At 47.8% G+C, this 23,546-nt stretch overlaps 6 protein-coding genes across 6 annotated transcripts; 1 reads left to right on the forward strand and 5 right to left on the reverse strand.

The window, feature by feature from the left end:
• Positions 1-776: 776 nt before the first annotated feature.
• Positions 777-4,494, forward strand: N7511_011232 (uncharacterized protein; the record flags this gene model as incomplete). The annotated part of the gene is made up of 3 exons (XM_057133609.1): positions 777-847; positions 907-1,067; positions 3,923-4,494. 3 exons carry the CDS (start codon positions 777-779, stop codon positions 4,492-4,494), a joined length of 804 nt encoding a protein of 267 aa, XP_056978727.1.
• A 1,945-nt stretch (positions 4,495-6,439) lies between these two features.
• On the reverse strand, positions 6,440-6,967 carry N7511_011233 (uncharacterized protein; the record flags this gene model as incomplete). The annotated part of the gene is made up of 1 exon (XM_057133610.1): positions 6,440-6,967. One exon carries the CDS (start codon positions 6,965-6,967, stop codon positions 6,440-6,442), a length of 528 nt encoding a protein of 175 aa, XP_056978728.1.
• Positions 6,968-7,708: 741 nt separating this feature from the next.
• On the reverse strand, positions 7,709-9,367 carry N7511_011234 (ankyrin repeat domain-containing protein; the record flags this gene model as incomplete). Its single annotated transcript, XM_057133611.1, has 1 exon — positions 7,709-9,367. One exon carries the CDS (start codon positions 9,365-9,367, stop codon positions 7,709-7,711), a length of 1,659 nt encoding a protein of 552 aa, XP_056978729.1.
• Positions 9,368-11,892: 2,525 nt separating this feature from the next.
• N7511_011235 (uncharacterized protein) lies at positions 11,893-12,552 on the reverse strand (the record flags this gene model as incomplete). The annotated part of the gene is made up of 1 exon (XM_057133612.1): positions 11,893-12,552. The coding sequence occupies one exon, from the start codon at positions 12,550-12,552 to the stop codon at positions 11,893-11,895; it is 660 nt and encodes a 219-aa protein (XP_056978730.1).
• Positions 12,553-17,696: 5,144 nt separating this feature from the next.
• N7511_011236 (uncharacterized protein) lies at positions 17,697-20,046 on the reverse strand (the record flags this gene model as incomplete). Its single annotated transcript, XM_057133613.1, has 4 exons — positions 17,697-17,989; positions 18,059-18,743; positions 18,799-19,783; positions 19,829-20,046. The coding sequence occupies 4 exons, from the start codon at positions 20,044-20,046 to the stop codon at positions 17,697-17,699; spliced, it is 2,181 nt and encodes a 726-aa protein (XP_056978731.1).
• Positions 20,047-20,706: 660 nt separating this feature from the next.
• Positions 20,707-22,296, reverse strand: N7511_011237 (uncharacterized protein; the record flags this gene model as incomplete). Its single annotated transcript, XM_057133614.1, has 1 exon — positions 20,707-22,296. One exon carries the CDS (start codon positions 22,294-22,296, stop codon positions 20,707-20,709), a length of 1,590 nt encoding a protein of 529 aa, XP_056978732.1.
• Positions 22,297-23,546: the final 1,250 nt, after the last annotated feature.

The following is a 23,546-nucleotide window of genomic DNA, read 5'->3' on the forward strand; positions in this document are numbered from 1 at the left end:
AGCACGATACTGTCCAAATTCAGCTGACCCCATAGATGATCCAAAATATTACTATGTGCATTCGCCCAAATTACACCAGCCACGGAGCCCCTCCCCGTGGCTTTATGCAGACCATGTGAGTCATGCAGTGTCCCGCCGATCAAAAGCTAATGATGGACAGGAAACCGTGATAACACTCCAACTTGAGTCCGAAGTAGCACTCTGTCAGTGCTCCGCGAAGGGTCATGAATTACGCGCCATTTCTAGCGCTCTCAATCCAAACCATGCTGCGTGTCCTGCATGAGAAACCGCCAACCAAAGTCGCGGGCGAAGAACATGATGCATAAATTCTAGACGTTTGTCGTCCACGATGAGGTGAATGGAATATTGCGCCGCTTGCCGCGTCAACTCCGATGCGTTGTGTCAAGTTTGTGCCACAGACACGAAAATTACTGACATTATTATGCCATTGTAGCAGCCCATCACCAACTGGGGAAGCCCTTGTCGCGAGAAAAGCTATTCCCGCCAAGTCAGATAAAATTGCGGGCCGACGCGCTGTATTGTCTCCACCTCATCGCCTTCGCACCCTGCGCGACGTCGTGTCTCTACAAGGAGTCTCCAATAAGACTGTACAACTATTCCGCACATAGGTTCGTCGCCAGCGTTTTCTGCCTTGCGAACCTGCTCTGCGCACCGGCGTGGCTTTCTCGCATAACCGGTAGGTGACGAACCTGGATGCAAGATGGCATATTGATGACAGCGTTGCAGAAGAGACATGGTCTCGCTGATAGGCTGGTATGACGACGATTCTAATTGACCGACTGTCTGAAGCATACCGTCGATCACCAGGGACGTCTTCATCAACAACGTAAAGTACATTGCCTCGTCCAACTGAATCAACACTGGCTGACTCTGATCTCATTACAGGCAACCCTCGGATTCCCATGAGTCGAATGCGAAGCGAGGAAATTGCGTGTCTGTTCGGCCTTGTTGGTACTATTGCATGGCCTGTGCCTTCTCCAAGACTATTGCTAGCTTCAACGGGTCGCCACCTCGACCTTCGAGTCGATTAATCCATCGATCAGTTGGTATGCCTATCTGACCTAGATCCGAAGAAGTGCATAGCAGTCTGTCTCTTGGACTTTGAAGACCTACAGGGATAGCCGATAGCCTTGTGGCGTGGGTATTTGTTCCGCCTGATGGTATGGATGTCTACTGCAGTAGATGCTATCTCCATACCCCGACTGAACTGCGTGATCGAGACGAGGCGATACCAAGACCTGAAGATTATGCAGGACAAATACTTGCACATCCAGCGAGGCATACGGTGATCACCTCAAACTTGATGGGCCCTACAAACTCGTCCATGAAGACGCTCGTCCCGAATGCGCTCGCAGAGGATTCAAGGCATACGAGCATGGAGACTAAATGCAGGTTCGGTGAAGCTCCGTCGACGCATGCACATCGATATATCCGACCCTCAAGATCGAGAGGTAGAGAATATGACTGCTCATCCCGTTCGGAAAGCTCAGATATTACTCTTTATAGCGGCCATGAAATTCTCAAGGCTGTGGGACAGACCCCGCTCATTGTGAGAGGCGTCGCAGCGAATATTCTGGTTCAGCTTTAACGCGCCCTCGAGCCGGGGGGCGGGGTCCCCCAGAGACCCCCCTTTATGGGGGTCGGCGAGGCAATTTCCAATTTCCGGGGGTGCCCCCCAAGGCGACGGGCAAGACTTCTATGCCAGTTCTTTCATTGTTTCATCTCTGAAATCTCTCCTCATCGGCTTAGGCTGGATTGACCTTTTCATCATTCTGATTCGGGTCTTATACGATCTCGTCCATTGGCATGAAGCAAATGTTCGCCGCCCTTGTAGCACCTCTCCCTGTCCGTTGAGATCCTGTCGTTCACTGTATCACGTTATGCTGGTGCGTGTAAGCATTGGATGCCTTTCCATCTTCGTATGATGCTAGAAAAGTACTATCGCCTTTCTTAGTACGACGAGTTGTCATTGATGCTGGATGCTTCTCAGATCCTTCATGTCAATGCCCTTTCCGCCATGATACTGAAGAAACAGTCCTGAAATGGCGGTAGACCAAGCCTGTTGAAGAATCTGATGATTCGAGACATAGCTCCCAATCCATCACAAGAAAGTATGAGACCACTCCATTGTCTGCTGCTGAGAGCAAAGCAGCGAGCATGACGTGCAACGTATGGCACCTCAAATCTCGTTTGTGCTAGCGTGTTAAAGCTGCGGATTCTCTGATGAGTTATGTCCTATAATCCTACTTCAATAGGGCTTTCAACGGAATTTCTCGGCAGTGAAACCAAGGCAAGGAGCGTCTGCGGCTCGCGATCAGGCCTTCGGCGTGGTAATCATGCATGCTCAGTGCACCCCACGGGTCAGCGTATCTTGCCCGTCGCCTTGGGGGGCACCCCCGGCAATTGGAAATTGCCTCGGCGACCCCCGTAAAGGGGGTCTCCGGGGGACCCCGCCCCCCGGCTCGAGGGCGCTTTGGAACGGAATCAGAGCATACGCTTGTGTGCCTTTCAGGTAGGACATGGCCTTTCTGTACATCAAAACCAAACCTACATGACATACAGACGTGGGTCGTAAAGATTAAACGGCTAGAGACCCGCATCCTGGCAGCGGCGTGGGGACCAGAACGCAAATCAATACTCTTGGCCTCACGTGTCACAGTCCGACTACGAGCTCAACTGGCATGGCCAATTGCGTGCTAGGCAGATCATGTAGGCCGTCTACAAAGGCTGGTTGACTACGTTCATGTCATACATGCGTAGTCTCAGCAAGACATGAAGGAATCAATGATATATATCCGCATCTGCCCTCGGCTCCTTGCTAGTAGCCCAAAATCATAGAACGACGCCCAGAAATTAGATATGAGAGCTGAGAATGGCATATGTAAAGCGGATGCACAGTACAAAATTTTCACTTCTAATACTTGCAGTAAAGAGTAGAGATGGATTTCATTAGGCATCAATTAAGATGTAATAAACTGTTCATTCATGAGAAACCTGACCACCTTCGCACACTGAACGACGGAGTCCTCCAATACAATTGTACAATGCTAACACAGGTAGGTTCGTCACCCGCGTTTTTTGTCCTGCGAACTTGCCCTGCGCACCAGTGTGGCTTTCTCGAACAAGCGGAGCGTGACGAATCTGCATGTGCGTTGATCACCAGTCCCTTCACCGCCCGATCACTGCACGTTTCACCACACCGGCATCAACGTCAACACGTCAACACGTCAACACACAAGCTCTAAATCTCTACTTTCACTTCACACTGGCATAACAAACATCCTACCGAAACAGCATCACAACACAACATCGCTATGTGTTCTACACCCAAATCATGCGATTTTACGTTGTAGCAAACGGATCATCGACTGCGGAAAGGCATACAGAGTGGGAATACGGGTTGCTAAACATGAATCCTTGCTTGGATTGAGTTGGTGATTGATTGTCTATGCTATGGTGCTCTGCAGCACGATACAGTATGAAGATACTGAGCAGGTCTTGGCTTCATCGAATGCTGTTGCAAATTCGAATACTAGTCTCTGACACCACGAAGAGGTGCCTGCACATTGTCAGAGGATCAGGACTGGCACCGCGGCGCCACGGGACGCCTAAAAAAGCACAAATTTGATACTGTAACGCAGGGCTCAAGGCTGCATGGAAGCTCAAGATTATACAGTCACAGGGCTCAAGGCTGTGAGGGAGAACTTGGTATCGCAGCGATCTCCTGCGAGGAACAGTTGATATCGCAGAGCCTATCCTGCGAAGCACATTTCTACAGTCACAGGGCTCAAGGCTGTGAGGGAGCACATTTTTACACTCGCGGGGCTCAGGGCAACGAGGGAGCACATTTTTACACTCGCGGGGCTCAGGGCAACGAGGGAGCACCTTTTTACAGTCACAGGGCTCAAGGCTGTGAGGGAGAACTTAGTATCGCAGCGGTCTCCTGCGGAGACTCTTGGTGTCGCAGATGTCCCTGCGGAGACTCTTGGTGTCGTAGATGTCCCTACGGAGACTCTTGGTGTCGTAGATGTCCCTACGGAGACTCTTGGTGTCGTAGATGTCCCTACGGAGACTCTTGGTGTCGTAGATGTCCCTACGGAGACTCTTGGTGTCGCAGATGTCCCTGCGGAGACTCTTGGTGTCGTAGATGTCCCTACGGAGACTCTTGGTGTCGTAGATGTCCCTACGGAGACTCTTGGTGTCGTAGATGTCCCTACGGAGACTCTTGGTGTCGCAGATGTCCCTGCGGAGACTCTTGGTGTCGTAGATGTCCCTACGGAGACTCTTGGTGTCGCAGATGTCCCTGCGGAGACTCTTGGTGTCGTAGATGTCCCTACGGAGACTCTTGGTGTCGCAGATGTCCCTGCGGAGACTCTTGGTGTCGCAGATGTCCCTGCGGAGAACTTGGTAATGCAGCGGTCTCCTGCAGAGAACTTGTTAACGCAGCGGTCTCCTGCGGAGTTCACTTGGTAACGCAGCGCACCCCTGCGAGGATTGTTGTTGACGCAGACCTATCCTGCGGGGTAGTCTTGTTTTCGCAGCACCCCCTGCGAGGCATATTGTTGACGCAGACCTATCCTGCGAAGCACATTTCTACAGTCACAGGGCTCATTGGCTGTGAGGGAGCACATTTTTACAGTCACAGGGCTCATTGGCTGTGAGGGAGCACATTTTTACAGTCACAGGGCTCATTGGCTTTGAGGGAGCACATTTCTACAATCACAGGGCTCATTGGCTGTGAGGGAGCACATTTTTACAATCACAGGGCTCATTGGCTGTGAGGGAGCACATTTTTACAGTCACAGGGCTCATTGGCTGCGAGGGAGCACAAGTCTTACATCGCTGGGCTCGTGGCAGCGAAAGCCGTGGTCATGGAGACCCTCAAGCCCGTAGGCAAGAGGGACACCGTGACACATCGGAGTGTGAGGACTGAAGTCCTGATTTTTTTGGGCTGGGAATTGGGCCTCTTTTATACCTTTTCGGCTGCGTCTCTTCCAAGGAACTACATGCGCAGATGGTAGCGAGAATTGCGTATTTCATAGGCGTTGACGCCATGTGAACCACGTTAAAACGGTGTTTCGGGACTCTGCGGCCTACAGAGTCAAGAGTTATCTTGCAATCATGTCTCTAAAAATTCTGCGTTGAGTGTGGTGAACAACGTTCATCAACTGTTGAGAAGAGAGCCGTACCGGAAGAATATGATTCTTACACATCGTTGAAATTGCAATTAAATCGCTCAACAGGGCGGCACCTAGTACAGCTATGAGTCAGAGTCTGAAATGTTTCTCCCCCCGCTGAAAATTGTTTTGAAATTCGTGGCAGATAGTCACGCTTGATTGTGCCCGTGGTTGGCTTTTTCGCAAAGTGAGTCCCATTGAACCCATTGAAATTTATTGTGTGCATCTCCTAGTCCCGTGCTACTCGATTGGGGGTTTTCTGTGTTGCACACAGCCGACTATTGTTTCAACTATTGCAGGACTCGAGAACTTCTGATGCTCGTAGGCACACATTCGAACACGCTAAGAAGTCCAGGGTATTTGTTGCGTTCCTTTGACGCAAAATCCAAATTTCTCGTCCTTGTCGTCAAGCCAGAATCGGAACTCGAGTCCAGATTTCAGGACAAGTAAGTGAGTCAATTCAGCGTCTCGTAAGGTGAAAAAGCCTACCATGAAGTCCATGCCTCATGCCGCATTCTCCCTGAGCGAGCGTTTCCATGGCTCATCGAATCTCATTTGTCGAGATAACATGATGTCGGTCCTTGATTAACGCTCCCGTCCAATAGCCCACGGCCTTCATAATATCCGTTTCCATGCCTTGGGTGGAAGGGTATACGATACTGCTGTATACTGAGTCAAAAAAGTCTGCACCCTAACCAAATCAGACTTGCCGATCAGCTGCATTGCTTGATCAACTGCTTTCGGCCCAGCCTTCCAACCAGGTAGGTCTCGAGCAGACTAATGTCTAGAAAATTCCAGAGCTTCCTGAGAAATACGAACATCATGCTACTGTATTGTATCAAGTTCTTAAAAAGAACCCCATGGTCTGGTTTCCAGGCATCTTTATACATAGAATATTACTTTGCAAGCTGTATCAGAATATGATGATATGCTTCTGGGTCATAATGATACAGTAATAATGTATATGGCTGTATCTGGAGCTTCCTCAATATTGTTGTAACTTATGAATGAGTTTTATCACAGAACCCATTTTTTCCCTAATTGGACCCCATCCACCGATTTATTTCTGGCACTCAAGGGTTTCTAGCTTGCTCTATCTTCGGATATGCCATAACAGCCAGTTCGGATCTTCTCTCCTTCGTAATACCCCCTGCTCCTTCCTCCACACAATACTGGGTTCAAGAAGGAGGCCTCGGTATCATCTCCAAGGTTCCGTCATCTCGTGTCTCTCAAGTATCAAATTATGCAGCTGCAACAACATGTACCAAAATCAAGATGAATAGTGCAGACGCAAAGGTGGCCTGGCCAACCGCGCCATAGTATATGACGGCGTAGTATGGAAACGAACTCTCTCCACTAAACAGCTCAAATGAGGATTGAAACCCATGAATACAGCCGGCGGCATAACCTCCTATGGAGATAACACATATGCTCATGAGAAATGTCAAGCAGCCATAGTAGATTCGAGCATTGCAATCTTCTTGTAGCCACCTTGAGTGGACCGAAAGAAGTATTCCGAAAATAAAAAGCACCGTTGAGATGAGGGCTGTGATAACCATGCTAACGAGAATGTTGCTCATGAGCTTCTGAAATGTGATGTCCAGCATCAAATTGTCGGTGTGGACAAAGTCAGACTTTGCGCGATTTTGCAGGACGTCTGCGAGTCGTGCAGACGCTGAGGCGAGAGCCGCAAGTCCCAGCCAGACTATTGTAAGAAAAGAGACGACCAGTCGCATCCGCATCATGCTTCTGGTGAAAAATGAAGGCATTGTTCCAGAAATGGTAGTATGGACTTTTATTGGTCGAGTTGGGTCTCGTGGAGACAAGTTTTCAATAATGTGAGAGTGAAAAAGAAATGGTCAATATCCGGACAGAGACTATTTATACTTTCCAGTCAATTTTCTGTGCGCCATGTAGACTAAACTTGCCTATACGATGAATGACCCATTGCATTGCCCGCTGCCTAAGTGGAGTATAGCTTCATTCACGAATTACGCTTTTCAATTAAGATTTCTACTCATCGTGGCGAGCAGCGTCGCAAAAGGCTCTCGGCCTCTGGGGTAAAAGGTAGCTCCTAGGATCACCTGTGACTTTCTGTTAGGCATATATGAAGACATGATCTGCATGACGCACTTTGTGCATCTGGATTGCCCGGAAGACGAGAACGCCCTTCTCTTTACTCCTCGTGCTACGTATTTTATCGTGAGTTAACCATATGTTCACCATATTAACGGCTTATCTCGAGAGGCTAAAATATGTAAATTCCGCCGAGCACGTTAGCCACTATGTTCACGTGAAATATGTGTTGACGGTTCAATCTTTGGGTAGCCCTGGACTTCTTCACCATCAAAGACACGATATGGGATGTGCGGCGGGTTAAGTATGAGATAATACGGTTCAGCGCAAATTATGCCTGAAAATGGTATAAGAGGAGCTCATTTGAAAGGGGTTGCATTGTACCGGACGAGATTAACAATTATCTAACAAAGCAATCATGGGCTATCTGTAATTCAAGACCTAGTGCAAAAGTGGACTTGCTCATCCAAGTGGCCTCCACGGTACAGTGCGATTCTAGAGGTGAGAGCTGCTTCAATGGCCCTTTTGACATCACTCGCACATTTTGCCCGAGCATCCCTGTAGAGACGCTTGACAACCTGTTCGTGTCCATTCCGAGCTGCTTTGCATAGCGCCGTGTTCCCAAAATTATCAGCAGCAGCAACATCCAATCCATCTACTTTTAGTAAAAGATTTATAATCTCCAAACGACCATGGTAAGCGGCCAAAGAAAGTGCAGTGTCGCCCAAGTAAGTTTTGAGATTAGTATCCGGGGGTGTTGTGTGCCGAAGGAGTAGCTTTGTAACTTCCGGGTAGCCCATCTCGGAGGCAACGCAGAGAGGCGAGCTGTTCCAAAATTGCTGATTGATGTCGATGGTATCAAAGGAGAGCAATCGGCGTACAACTTCCACATGACCCTGTTTGGCAGCATGGAAGAGGGGTGGGGCCTGATGCACGTTCACTTGTATGTCTGTCCTCGCGAGAAGGAGCTCCACCATGCGTAAATCGCCATTGGAAGCAGCGTGGGTGAGAGGGGGCCATCCGTCATCATCACGAAGGTTCGGATCTAGATGATTATTGTCGAGAAGCACACATGCGACCGACATGTTTCCCACCGAGACCGCATGGTGAAGAGCTGTCCAGCCATTTTGACCAGCCACGTTGAGGTCTGCATGGTCTTCTGCGAGAATTTGCAGGGCTGCAGCTGTGTGCTTTTCCTTTACAGCCAAGCAGAGTGCTGTTGCCCCATTAGCATCTCGGGCATTGATATCCACAGCACCGTAGGCTAAGAGAAGCCTTGTGATCAACTTGTTGCCATACTCTGCTGCGATGTGAAAGGCAGTGCGACCGTAGGTGTCTCTTGCGTTGGATTCTATACCGCATTTGGCCAGCAGGCACTTGGCTACCGACGTGCATCCATACTCTGCTGCGATGTGAAGTGCAGTGCAGCAACGTCTGTCCGTTGCATTGATAGATATCTCTTCATACGTGAGCAGTTGTTGGACCACCTCCCTGTCACCATTTTTCGTGGCTTGATGCAACAAGCTCTGGCCATCTCTATTTCTAGAGTTTAGATCTGCGCCATGGGCAACCAGTAGCGCGATGACATCTTGAAAGCTTGCCTGTACAGCCCGACGGAGCAGACGGTTTCTGAGAGCTGCATCCTCCAGTAGTATCTTTCTTGAATTGGCATCTGAATTGAGGAGTATCAGCCGGGCGATATTCGGGGGTTGCTTCGTCACTGCCAGGCAGAAGGGCGAGAAGTCTTTGTAATCTGGCGTTCGCATGTCGCTATCCCTTTTCAAAAGGGCTTGCACCAGGCTCTCATCGCAGCGAGCGATAGCGTACCAGATAGCCGACCGTTTTTTGATATCCACTTTATTCAGACATGGATTAAATTCAAGTAAAAGTGATGCAGCCGACATAAAATTCCTTTCAATGGCATATACCAATGGAGTCTGCCTGTGTTGATCTTGCCAATTGATATCCGCTTTCTCGTTGTCAAGAAGTTTGCGAATGATTCGCTCGTTCTTGGTACGAATGGCGTAAAAGATCGGTGTGCGAGATCTACTATCGGTCGTGTTGGCGTTCGCTTGGTAGTCGTCCAACATCATTTTGACGAATTCCAGTTTGCTTTGACGAACTCCCCAAAACAATGCGGAGCTGCGTTGGCGTCGGACGTTGAACCTGTACAAACAGTCGAGAAAAAGACGATTCGCAGTTCGATTGAGGCAGGCCAGCGCAAGCAGATCTTTGGCTTGATCCAGGCTATCTACCATGCAAAGAAGGATTTCATCAGGAAGTCTGTAGAGAAACATCTATCAATTACGTTAGGATTGACTCATGTATCAAGAGTGGGGACAGCCATACTCACATTGGAAATTTGGAGCTAAGAGGAGCTGCGTACGGCTTGTATCGTGTGGAGTCGGCGTGCTGGGTGACTTGATTAAAAAACTGAGATGGAGAGAGCTCTGGAATATCTTATATGCACCAGAAAATAAACCTTGTAACAGGCAATATGGGTGAACCGAGAATATAGATGCCTTCTTGTACGGTAGGATATCATCGAAGAAGTTGAGGAACTGGCCAGGCTCCTGGGAAGCTGGTCTTGGATACCAGGACCCCTTCTTTGTGAATGCTACTACAGCAGATCATGTGGAGTCGATCTCGGGCTGGAACAAGAGTTTTTATTCGCCAATAGATGGAAATGCGATAGACTTTTGACGCATTCCCTCTAAGTCTTGATCGGGCCCTCCATGATCTACAGTATACAACGCCATCAATGCAAGGACTCGCGATTGATTAACTTACTGGTGCGTAGGAAGGGCCATTTGTGGAACAAAAAACGGGATGCCACGAGTCATAAACAGGATTGAATAGCGGAATGGGGTGCAGACTCTTCAGATGTCCCATGCATAGGGATAGGCGGCTCGCAGAAGCTGCTCCTTTGTGCCCAGAAACGGTTCAAAGGCTTCCAGGAGAAGAGAACCCCCAGGGCCAAGAGACGAATTCCTAGCGAGATGAAACTGTCTGTGGGAGCGGGAACAGTTGTTTGACAGGGGCGATGAAAATGGGGAAGTTTGTTTCTATTACGAATATGAAACCTGAGTCTGAATTCTTCAATCCAAACTATTGTTTTGAAGCAACAGTACTGAAGTTTTCCCGGATTTGAGTAGGAATCTTTCCTTTCTGTCTTGATTTTACGTCAGGCTATACACGGCTGCGCCTGAGTGCTCAATACGTATCTATGTTCCTAATTACCGCGAAGCACATGACGAAGAGATTGACGATGAAATGCGGGCCAAAGCGGATGAATGGGGAGATGATACTGTCTCTCCAAGCATATCATCGGTCAGATCAGGAATGGACGACTGAATGGCTGCCGAGGCACCGAATGTAGGTTTTCCGGTGCATGGTGGCTCACCTTCGCGAAGAAGGTGATCTATTTGGCCATTATGCTTCACAATGCTTCCTGGCTGAGGAAAGCGAATGTCCACGCTCTCTTTCGTTATACAGCCATTGATATTAGCGACGAACATGGGTGGGAAAGTATGCGTTTGCTTTTGTATGTCTTTGGACTATTGTAACGAGCCACCAACCACGGTGATGGGAGCACAGTTCATATACATCTCACGATATCCAATACGATTGAACCACGTCCAAGCCAGAGTATATCTTCCGGGATTAATGCTTTCGGGGATTGCAGAATCGAGGTGAAGGCCATTGTCGGCAGTGGCGCCTCCGGCGAGTCTCTCTGCCTTCGTGGGGCAACCTCCTTGATAGGGCTTGATGACCATTCATTCAAAACTTTTGATTAGCATAAGGTTTGCCGTCTTCTAGAAGGCTGCTATGATTGGTCCTTAATCGGTAAACAGAAACTGCTAATGTAACTGAGCATCTGATAATGTAGGAATCGATGTAGTATCACCAAGATTCAGAACATGCTGGCCTACTTTAGCTCCTGAGCAAAGAACTTCAAAGCAACGGCGATCAGTCGTCGCTTGGAGAGTTAAAATACTTGCGTGACTTTAAGGATGAAAGCAGAAATATCAGAACTCTATTTTCACAAAAGAAGGAAGCTGAAAGCAGCATAAAGTAAAGATTTGGTTCGCTTACGGAATTCTCAGGTTGAGTATGTCTTCTCAGGAGAATAGCGATATCCAAGTTCTACAATTTTATGATCCTAATTTACATTAGTGATTTATCTCGCCGCATAGTTTTGGAAAAAAAACCTACATCATGTGATGCCATCATTTCAATGCTTCTGGGATCCCATTCAATTATAACGCGGGCGCTATTTTCTGGACAAAAACCAAGCCATTCATCATGCCAGATGAGCGTATCCTTGATGTGAATTCCAACAAGGCCGTTCTCCACACTGGCAATCTCAAGCCCAGTGAAGGACGTCACTTGGACAGACTGCCATATGGGGCCCTCATAACCGATCAGCCGGCCATTGATGGCCATTCCACATAGAACTTGGATGTCCTGAGACTCTCTGAACATGAAGACAAAGTAATGAGCACCTTGAAGGCCAATTGTATACCGTATAGAATTGTGGTGGTCGTCGAGTTTTACACCATGCAGCGCTAAGACACTCGCTGGCACAGTTTCCAACAACAACGGGGTACCCATAACACTATACAAAATCTCGACATTGGCCCAAATCAGTCGATAATTGGTGGTTTGGGGGCTCTCTTGGCTGTTGTTGCAGGTTGCGGAAAAGGGTTCTGATGTTCTCTTTTGGGTCGAGATCATCTGCCAACATATATTTAAATCCAAGCTCCCTCCACTGTTTCAGGGAGGGCCCAACAGACAATACTCTGTCAAGGTCGATAATGTCCTTTTCTTGGTCGAGGAAGTGATAGATTCGCTGAATGGTCTCGGGGGGCAAAGGTATGCAGAGCAGACGTTGCACCTTGTCCTTACGGCAGGCTGACCTGAACGCCATAAAGACGTCTTGATCGAGGGAATGGGATTCTTCGTCAAACGGAGCTTCTTCCATGAAAGGAGAGAGCAGATGACTGTAGCTCTTGAACTGTTCAATCCAAGCCTGCTCGAAATGGACTTGTCTGAAGATGCGTTCGACGATCTGCCAACAGTAGTCGTGCACAGTAATCTCTTGCGATCGCTCCTCTTCGGTCAAGCGAATCATGTCCATGAAATGACGGTGCATTGGTTGTCCCGTTCTACTGTCATCCTCCTCCGTCCCTTCTTCAAGCAGGTAATGCCACGTTTGAGCAGCATCCAGATCAGATTTGCACAAAGGACAATAGATGGACGGATCTGTATAAGGCATTGGTAAATAATCAACGTTGCACAATCATGCAATGTGAATGATTGCTCTAGCGAGTTGTCGGCCCCTTAAATAGATTGAGATGGGTAGAAACAGAGCAATCTCGGTGAAATGTAAATGCGGCGAAGCCGAGCGCCACGGATCGATCCACACTGCCCTGTAGCCGATAAACCAACCTGAAGTACATCTGACGTGCGTACTGTTCTTGCACAAGACCGCTCCATCTTGTCTGGCCCTTGGATAAGAGGGTGAAAGTATCGGAGTAAGCGCGTATAAATCAAAAACCAAAGCCAAGCCCACTTCATACCTCTCAAGAGTTCCTTCGCGCCCATCTTTCTGAGGTAAGCTTCAGTCGCCGCTTAACTTGTCACTCTAGAGCCTCCGGCGTTTAAAAGCCACGTCAATGGCGTGTCAATTTCATAATCCAATGCATTGATATTTGCTCCTCGCGCTAGTAGAAGTTTTGCAGCAGTCAATGAGCCGTACTCAGCAGCCCAGGAGAGGGGTGTCCGCCCTTACTGGTCACAGGAATCCACCTTTTGCTTCCTCTGTAGGAGATAGAGCAGAAGACTTGTGGAGTTCCCCATGGCAGCGTAATTTAAGAGAGACCTCTTGTGGCAATCCCAGACGGAACTGGTCCGGGATCAATGAAACATTCACAAAACTTGGTCAAAGTACACTTGGATGAAAGAAAAAAAGATACGGGGTCACTCCGAGCGTGAGGAATGATCGACTCCAAGGTCGTTGGATAAATATCGTGGAAAGCAAATACGCAGGGAGTCGAGGTATCTATATTCTCTGGATCTCTACTCAACAATCAACTTTGATGCCGGGCAGGAAATGAACGATGCTGGTGCCTATCCTAGTTGAGGCCGGCTCATAGCCATGCATTCATATCACGGGCATTGCTTTTATTCGGTTGACAGCTCCTGGGATGGGTAAGGTTTCAATATGCGGAGCAAAAAAGCCTTTCAAGTTCGATTTTAGGCACATAAAAATCAGAGCCACATTTATGGCTAGGAAAGGGATCACACCGCATATTTGGAACTTGACGAGCGTTATTTGTTCACCCAGACTATTAGATGAAATATTTAGCGTTGAAAGCGACCAGCCTACGCTTTAGTGTTTAATCGGGAAATTGTAGGACGGCCCGAGTACACTCAACCTAGTTCCGTCCACGGAGTCTCTCGTGGTCTATTTTTGCGGGTTTCACCAAATCCAAAAGAATATCGTCGTCATCAGTTAGTTGGTCACGCTTCCGTTGACGTTCAATAAGTTCCAGGAACTCGTTTCTTGACTCTGAACTCTGTTGCTCGTGATCGGCCTCAATATATGCAACGTACTAAATTCATGATGTTGAACGCGCCTCATCTTTGTTCAGAAGAGAGACAGCGTTTTCATATTTGCCACAGACAACATGCAGCCCCTAGATCTCTCAAGGTAAGTCTATAAAAGTCGCTAATGTCCTTCCCTCGTTACTGCGCTTAACTAGAAAACACACTGAATAAACTGGGTACACAATACAGAACTGGACACGGCACACAAAACATCTTCGGATTTCAAGTCTATCCACCTTACCTGAAGATAAAGAAGATGCGTTTCTCTGTCATCATGATTCTCGCTACTGCCTACGCAAGCGGCTCGCTCGGTGGCACTCTAGAGATCATTGATATTGATGGTCAATGCGCGATATGGTCATATGACAACCATGGCTGCACAGGATCTTCAGCATACTTTGGCCGACTCAAGGGAGAGACATGTTCGAGTAAGTGGGTTCTTATAAGAAGAGTTAATAACGATATACTAACGCACTGGCAGCGGAAGAAGTCACAAACGGCACCAATCGCTACCCTGTTCACGGGGTGGAGGCTTGTGGCATGGTGGGAGATTCTTCAGCTGCATGGATTGAAGTGGAAGATTCTGGCCTGGTGAAATTCTTCAATTACCAAGGATCTACATCGACCTGTGCATTCGAAAATGGACTCAAGCATGGCAGTCGGTGCGATGCTACGGATTCGGAATCTTCTACCAAGACGTTGTCGGCTTTGACCACAGAGAAATCTGCGTCAAAAATTTCCGAGTCATCTTCGACCACATTTCAGACATCATCTTCTCCTAGCTGTTCCAATGTTTGAAATGCTGAATACAGATGGAAAGGTTGCCTCGTTCTTAGCACGTACTGTATCGATACAATTTGCGGCTTTGCAGGTACATGGTATTCTTTTTTCTATTTCTAGTTATATGTATTTTTTCAATGCTTGAATACACTGTTTTACGAGGTTATCATGGATCAAGCGCAAAATAGAGAGAGCTGGACCGCAGCAACGTTATTTGACAGAATTAACCCATTGGCTGGTCATTTTATCGGGATTGAAATGTTGAAGCAACTTCAGAATATTTCATTGTCGCCATTCTCACGATTAAAACTAGTTGATCTGTTGAACGCTATTTGGCACCGACATTTAGAATTCTCTGAGACAACAACTATCGAGGTCAGTAATAGAAGTGTTCGATAACTTACTTCAATATGAAAAATCAACCTCTTATTCTCATTTTCCCATTCCAGTTCGATATCACTGCATGCGCTTTGCGGCTCTCCATACCACTGGCTCCACATTTCACCATTTTTGATCTTTATAGCTGTGATGCTACCTACAGAATTTCGACCGAGTACCAAACCCTTGAGATCCTTGATGCGCACATGGTATGATTTGGAAGACCGGGGCTTGAAGCCCAGCAGCTTGCCATCATAAGCAATGCCTGACAGGCAGGGCGATGATGCATAGCTTGAAAATAAAAACTCCAGTCGGCGACAAGTCTTTGCCGGTATGCATTGCTTTCTATTATATGGGCTGGCAGGTAGTTGCGGGTTACTGGCGACAAAGGTTGGTGGCGGGGAATTGTTCATGGCATTGATCGCTTCGTATACATTGTTCCATGCGACACGGAAATTGTAGGTCTTGGGAAACCTGGACTGGTCGCATTCTTTGATGTTCTTAGCTATCCTTTCAACACAAGATCTGACGTTCAGGTTCTTGTCATTTTGCAAGTCGTACTGGTTCCATATAGAGATCCAACAAGCTAGACAATGATCGACTCGTTCAACTTGATCTATTGTTATTTTTTCCGGTTCCTGATCAAGTAGTGCAAAGCCTTTTTGGAAAAAGTCCGGTGCAAAATTGTCTCGACATATATCCTCGTCGGCGGTATCCATAGCAGCCTCCGGTTCTGCAAAAAGGGCATAATCCAGCCCGTTCGTTTCGCAGTTGTAGGGCGTTTGTTTAGCGAAAAGCCTCAGGTTAAAAAGGTGGTTTGCAATCGTGTTCAGTAATTGCTGATCAAAGCTGGAGCGTCCAAGTACCAATTCTGCAACTTTCCAACAGCAAGCATGCACGGCTGGTTGCTCAGTTAAAGAGTTGCGTCGAGCCGAAACAAGATGACCATTGTCCCCCGAAATTTGGAGAGGCTGGAATACGTTTTTCCAAGTGTCTGGCGCGTAATATGAAAGCTCTATCGGCCGGCAGCAAATCCAGCAATATATGGGCGAAGAAAGCCCGAACGGGAAGCTGGTCGTCCTTGGAGGCGGTGCTGTCCTTGGAGGCGGCGCTGTCCTTGGAGGCGGTGCTGTCCTTGGAGGCGGTGCTGTCCTTGGAGGCGGTGCTGTCTCCGGACGAACAGTCGCAGAAAAAGTCATCGCTTAGAAAGAATACTTCAAATCAATTTGAGGTCTCCATTCGACTTAATGAATAACGTTGGGTGAGTGTATGGCGCTCAGGTGCGCGAAGACGGAGAAATAATTTTAAACCAGAGGAGAGGATGGGTCTTTCTACCCAAGTCATTGACTAAAATTGAGAGGCTGCGCTAAAACTAATTAGTTCGACACTTCGCATGTAATCTTTTTAGCTACAGTAGTGGAAAGCAAAGTGGCGAAATCGACTACAACCCTTGCCGCAGCTTCCGGGACCACGTTCGATTCCAGACGAATGCCCGCGTGGTCATACAAGCCTGATTGATACCTTCGAGCCACCAAGATACAAAAGCCTAGGCCATCCATAGCGCTACTTTGAGTAAATGAAGGATAATATCTTTGGAGTGTAGGTTCGCTGAAGGGATACTTGAACAACAAAAAAATAAAATTATAAAATATAAAATTTGGTAGAGGTTTCCATTTACTCATGTCGGTCCGGGTTATCTCCGGGCACGGTCCGCACGTTGTGGACCCTTCATGTTTACTTTTCAAATTGGTTCTTTCCTTCAGTACGCACACTGACTGGGCTGGGGATGCCATGATACCGTCCAGATTTAACTTATGATTTGAGCAATCTACCTGGGGCTTCAATACCCTGCTAGCCCTAACGAAGAAGGTTCGACGAATTCAAGGTTATCAGAAGATTGAAGACAAACTAGAAATGTGGATTGACAATACTGTAGGGGTAATGACGTTGGTCTGGATTAGCCGGAATGGGCCTGATCCGCGCACGGAGGATCGACCCTTTGATGGTTACCCCTGAAATTCAATGCCTGGTCTTTTTTAGCCCCTATCGCCTCCCCTGAGCTGGGATCCGGTAAAGCTACCACGGTACATATGGAAAAATGTCATGAGACTGGCAGAGTAGCTTGATAAGTATCGAGGTGAGAAATCAAGAACATAAGGCATTTTAAGACAATTCCCGCATCGTAGAAAACTGAACAAGGAAGGAGGCAGGGAGGTCCTTACACTCCAATCTCCGTAGTCGGCGATCCATGGCTCCAACGTGGGGGCCAGATTCATAGAGGTCTGGCGAACCGCCAACGGCGTCGAAAGGTGCGGGATCTGCCGCAGCACAGCCATATTCGGTACAGCAATTTCAGGCTTTGTGGAAATTAGCCAAAGACACTGAGAAGCTCATACTTTCCGTTCTACCCGATACTCTATACCCACAATAATCTAGAGCGAATTTCGGGTTGCCCATCGTTTAGCCATACCCTAAGAAAGATAGTGCGTAACCGGGGCAAATTCGACACTTCCGAAACGGTGAACCATGGACGGCCCACATGCCCAGTTCACATTTAGAATCGAATCGTACGTGGAGATCGGAACTGGAATAGCTTTGCTCATCGATTCATTCATCCCTTTGAAATTGCGAGACTCTTCGCCGTTCGTTTGTTCACTGATACGGACGTAGGTTGGTCTGCAGCTCCAAAGTCTTGTGTTCGTGTTGGCGATCAACGAACGGAGATCGCTCCAGATTGCATGCTATGTGGCCGGGCCCACCCATGCTTTTGTCACGAGGTGACACCAGCCCAGATGGAAGGCCATAGATCGCCAGCCGCTCATTGAGAGAGATCATCGCATAATACCTTGTGGAATGATCCAAAGCGGCAAAGACACACCATCGACGCGCTTGGACAACAATTTGCTGACGGCACCCACACGACGCAAATTCCATCCCACTCGGTACTGTGGCAAGTCAGCTTTGGGTACTTTGATGTGCTTTGATGGCAAACGGTGGTAGACTGGTGAACTTACCTATTTTCAAGTAGAGAAGCTCCGACCTGTCGATGAAACACTCCTCCGCGTGGAGAACAACTCGGTACAGTGGGCCCCCGCCAAGCTTTCGAAACGATTCTGCCTCATTGTCTTCCCAGGTGACCAGCAGGCCTCCTGAGTGGGGTGTGAGTTTGATGCTATGCGGCATAACCCGAAGGAGACGACTGATATGACGCATATATCGCATCTCAGTCATGCGCAGCGTCGGGGATGGTTTGAACATCGAAGAAATCGAGAGACACAAGATCTCCTCTACGATGTGACTGCAGAAAAACGGCGCATGCTTTTCATTTATGGCAGCAGGAAACCATTTTCGACACGATGCGTCGTGGTGCGTCGCATCAAAATCCAACCATCGATGATGAATCTTCAACGCACCTTGTTCAGCGTTGTATAACACGTCAAGCCTCCGAGTCAGTCCTTTGACATAGAACACTTTGATATGACTTGTCGTTTTCAATAGGGCCAGACAAGCTTTCAAAGCCCAGGCTGTTGTTTTTGCAAAGGTAGACTCGGGCAAAGCACAGATCTCGGCATCTTTGAAAAGCTCTACCTGTTCCTCCTCAATGGTCCGAATTCCTGAACCTGAGCGCAGCAGGTTCCAGAGGGCTTTGGGAAGTCTTGTTGGTGTCTTCCCGGTGGTTTCTCGTATCATGCCCACACTCTGTTCAAGGTTAGTATACATCATATCTAGCTTGGACATTTCACCGCGAACTGACTTGGACGCTTGATGTCTCGCAATAAAAAAATCTCTTTCTCCCTGCCACACCGAGAAGGTGTTTCCAGATACGAGTCTTGAGAAACGGCTCCAAAAGTATATCAGCGTGGTCGACATCGCCCACATGGGGAAAGTTTTGGAGGAGATTGACATAGATTGGAAGCAAGGTCTGCTCGTGCATACGCAAGGCACACTGCCATATTTGTAGCACCTGCTGTGCCACTCCACACGAGGCGACCAGTTCTTGACGATCACGGCTGAACTTGCCCCGAGTAAGGTTGTAACCAAACTTGAGGGGCTTGAACCCCGAATTTGCTACCGGTAGCAGAATCCCATGGAGAAAAAGCCTTCCGTGAAACTGCAGATCCAAAACCAAGTCTCCATGGGGTGTTTCTACAATCGAGGAAGGATAGGAGAGTCCGCGGATATCGAGGGTGACTTGAAGCCATTTGAAAAACGTTTCAGGTGAGACCACTGGACTTTGTTTGGCACGTCCAGCCCCAATCAACACCGTAATGTCTCTTTCAACCCGGAAGCGCAAGTTTGCCATATCATCAGCTGGCTCTCGTTGAATGGCAGGACTCATCTTCCGGGAAGGAGTAGTGACACAACGGAGAGACTGGTACTTTCCATGCAGACCAAATTGCCACTTACACTGACTTGCAGCCACGCTCACTCTATACCCCTTTCGACTCAGTACCAACGCAGCTAGTTTGAGCCCCTCACCATGAGAGCCTGCCAGCTGGTCGAGATCGTTTTTGGATGTGAATCCCATCACGAGAGACTCGACAGGAAGTTGCATGCAAGCATTGGTCAGTGTGACTTGACCAGTCTTTTTTTCATATTTGATGAACCCTAGAGCTCGACTGTTGCCGTTTTCGTCTGAGCTAGTAGGGACTATGATGGAGAAATGGTCTTTTTTGTCTTCCAAAAATGGCCTAAAGTCCAGTCGCTTTAGCTGGAATCTTTCGAGAATGGCATCTTTCCTATTTTCGCTCAGTGCTTATCCAATGAAAAAGAATGCCGCATACCAGTTTTGATACAGCTCGCGAAAAGCATCGGTAGTGTCCCAGCCATTTACATAGGCAGGTGAAATTCCAACTGTGACAGTTTGCTGTGACAACTCAGTCGCTGCGCGAGTATTTCCCGCGCTCTGTTGTAATTCTCGATCCAGCTGCAGATTCGCTTCGTCGCTCGTGCTCGTGCAACTATCTTGCTCCATGGGATCCTCATCGGTGTGATTACTCATTGTTGCATTTGGAGCATTGCAGCTGAATGAGTTATTTTCTTTTTCTGTCTCTGAGCCGTGCGCCTGTTATTTATGCAGCTCTCTAACCTTCCTCGTGGACATTTCCTCTACCCGTTGAGCGTGGTGAGCAAAGCCATCCTCATGTTGCATGACGGAAAGTTGAAGCTGTTACATCGAAATATCGCAATAAACCAGTTTGCACTCACGCCTCACCATAATGATACGAATAGTCAGACGGTGATATCAAAGATTGTTCGGATTGACTTAGTAGGTCCCCTCGCGTTGACTTGACATTCAACGTTGAATACCCGGCATGTGATCCAAGAAACGCCCTCATGGCTCCGTGAATACACTAGCGTGCCAATCGTTGAGCTCAGTTCAAGTAAATTGTGAAGTCGACATGTCCGGAAATGAGGAATGAATCGTGTTGAATCCGTTTCAATATTCCAGAAACAGAAAGCCGACATTGACACAACTTTGAAAAGGCCCGAGCATGTGCGGTCACCCAACTCCATTTGCAAGTACACAGCGCGTCGTTACCATGACTCCGGCAATATATAGTAAAAATGGGTTTAGATTCATATTCCAACAGGCTGCCTGAAATGTTTATCGAGCAGTACTTTAGAGCTATAACAGAGGGACTGAGCGTGGTGGCACCGGTCACAACACGAAAAACCGGATCAATGAACGTTTCGTTTCCGCCCAAGGGCCATCAGCAACCATATCATGAGGAAACTTTCCATCATCAGAAATAGCATTTCGATCAGCGCCGGCCTTTAACAATTCCCCCGCTGCTTCCCACGTCCCTTCTTTGGCAACAATCCTATGCAGTGGCGTGAATCCAAGCATATCCCGAGAGTTCACATCAGCCCCGTATTGAATGAGAAGTCCGACAATCTTGTCAACATTTTGTGCTTCGGCGGCGTGATGCAGAGGGGATCTGCCGGTCTTGTCTCTCGAATTAACATAGCTTCCGTGTTCGAGTAGAATCTCTGTTGACTCAATAGATCCGAGGCACACAGCAAGGGAAAGAGGTGTCAGACCATCGATATTTTGAAATTGAACATCAGCCCCAAGTGACAGAAGGGTTCTTAGGCATGCCATGCCTTGTCGGTTCCAGTAGTTCCTGATAGCGTAGAAGATCGGTGTCTCACTATGCTTGCCGCCGACCCAATTAACATCAGCGCCGTTGTCAACAAGCCAGCCTATCATACCGGGACACCAGCTTGATGAAGAAGCAGCCAAATGAAGAACTGTTTCTCCGTTGATATCTGTAGCCGTGATACTGGCACCACATTCAACAAGAGCATGCGCTTGTTTGATGGCGCTCTGAGAGACAGCATGGAGTAACGGCGTTTTTTGGGCGTGATTTCTTGCATCGAGCTCGGCTCCATGTAGAAATAGTGTTCGAATGATGCTTTTTCGGCCATTTCCAGGAATGCTGGGATTCGTTGCCGCGTAGAACAGTGCACTCCACCCTTTCCAGTACTGATTCTGATTTTTGAAGTTCGGATTGGCGCCGTGATTTAGTAACAGTCGCACAGCGCGGGTGCATGAATGATCAGCTGCGACTTGAAGTGGCGTTCTGCCCATATTGTCTTGAGACTCCAATTGAAGACCAGAGCCTATGAGAATGTGGATAATTCCGGGGGTAGTGTTCTTGGAAGCTGCCACGTGCATGAGAGTCATCCCGGTCCGGCGTTCCAAGATGTGTGTAACAGCCCCATATTTCAAAAGCAATACAACTTTGGATTCCTGATTTGAACGGATGGCCTCTTGTAGTGGAGCATGTTTGTCAGATGCAACAGAATTAGCCATGGCTCCATGCTCTAAAAGCAACTTGGTGATCGCCACATCGCTGCGACCCTTTGTCGCCAAAATCAAAGGTCTTCTGGATCGGGAATCGGCCACATCTGGCAAAGCCCCATTCTTAAGAAGGGCTTCAACGACACTAGTATGCTTCAAAGAAACCGCTTCCAGAAGAGCTGTCGACTGTGCGCGATTTGGCGATCGAACGTTGACATTCACGCCCGCACGAAGCATATTCTGGACTCCAAGTTCGTCCTCACGACCTGCATACCATACAAGGGCCGATCCACCATCTGAGAGGATGTTCCTTTGGTAAAGCTCATTGATCAAGAGATAGTAAAGCCTTTGGCTTGTTCGGAGGAGGCTGAGAATATCTTTGGACGAGTTCAAATGGCTTGAAATGAGCAATGCGATCTCCGGTGGGAGGAGTAAAAGAGACATTGTGAGACGCTTGCACAATGGCTGACCAGCCACTTAAAAAAATGAGTGTACCGACGTTTCCAATGTTGCTTGAGCTGAGCAGACCAAAATTGGATGGTTTTTGTGCATCAGGCGGTAGGAAAAGTAGAACAGAACAAAAATGAGACACAAACTCCATCGGTGCTTGTTATATATGTAGCAAGAGCAATTAAGTTGATTCGTCTGGTCCGGATGGTGTTGAGGCGTTGACATTTTCATGTGGCCGACCTTGACAGTCATTATACCAATTGAATCCGTCCAATAACCCCTTCCATGAAGGTCAAGACTGGATTCTCCATGATAAAAAGTATTATATAACGTGATCAGTATCATTATTGCCAATATTTCGAGATTTCCTTGGGTATTTGAAGGCAAAAGCGATCCTTTTTCCGAATACCCGGGCAATCCAGAGATAAAAAATATTCGTTGACCAGGTATGATGGCCTTTGGTTTAAGGAACATCTAGGAGTCTTAGGTGATGTCGCAAAACTGTGTATAAGAACTCTGTTGATCAGAGGCAGTTTTGGGCTACATTCAATCTTCTGATATACTGTAGAGATAGCGAGCGGGGAATTAAATAACTTCCTTGCTTACTGTCAATGAAATTTGGACTTCTCATTTTCGTTGTGCTGGTAGACGAATGTATTCAACGACGGCCACAGAAAGTTCCACCATCTCGTTAATGAAGTCTGAAATACCTCAACTGTCGCAAAGCCAACAACACCCGAGACAAGTTCTCAGAAAAATGATGTGAAGCAGTTGAGCTACCAAGGGCCGGGATCTGCTTCCTTGTCGATCGCCCCACCGTGCGACATTGCAACGCTACAATCAAATTCTGCTGGTACCCTGGTCACACGCAGAAAATGATTCCATGGACCTGTAATTTACAACAGTTGACTTACTCAGGCATACAGTATGGGTTTGTTATTAAAAAACTCTAGTCCCATTATTATTCCAGTTGCTTTCCCACCAAACAGACTCATCGTGAGACCCATCGTCTGCTCAATCTTTCCAGAATGGTACGTTCAAGGCGTCAAATTAGGCGCCGGAGACAAGGGAAATTCCATTCACAGGTACCAATGCTGCCGGAGCACGAAGCTTTGACAGCCAGGAATGTCCCGCGCCGCGGCCAATCGCGAGAAGTGCAATCACATCCATGTGCTTCTATGCAGTTAAATTGGAATGATACAACGACCAATAAACAAAGCCAGCCGGGCACAAGCCCTGTTTCT

Source organism: Penicillium nucicola (assembly GCF_028828085.1).
Source record: "Penicillium nucicola strain IBT 29836 chromosome Unknown utg000012l, whole genome shotgun sequence".
In the NCBI taxonomy this organism is placed as follows: domain Eukaryota; kingdom Fungi; phylum Ascomycota; class Eurotiomycetes; order Eurotiales; family Aspergillaceae; genus Penicillium; species Penicillium nucicola.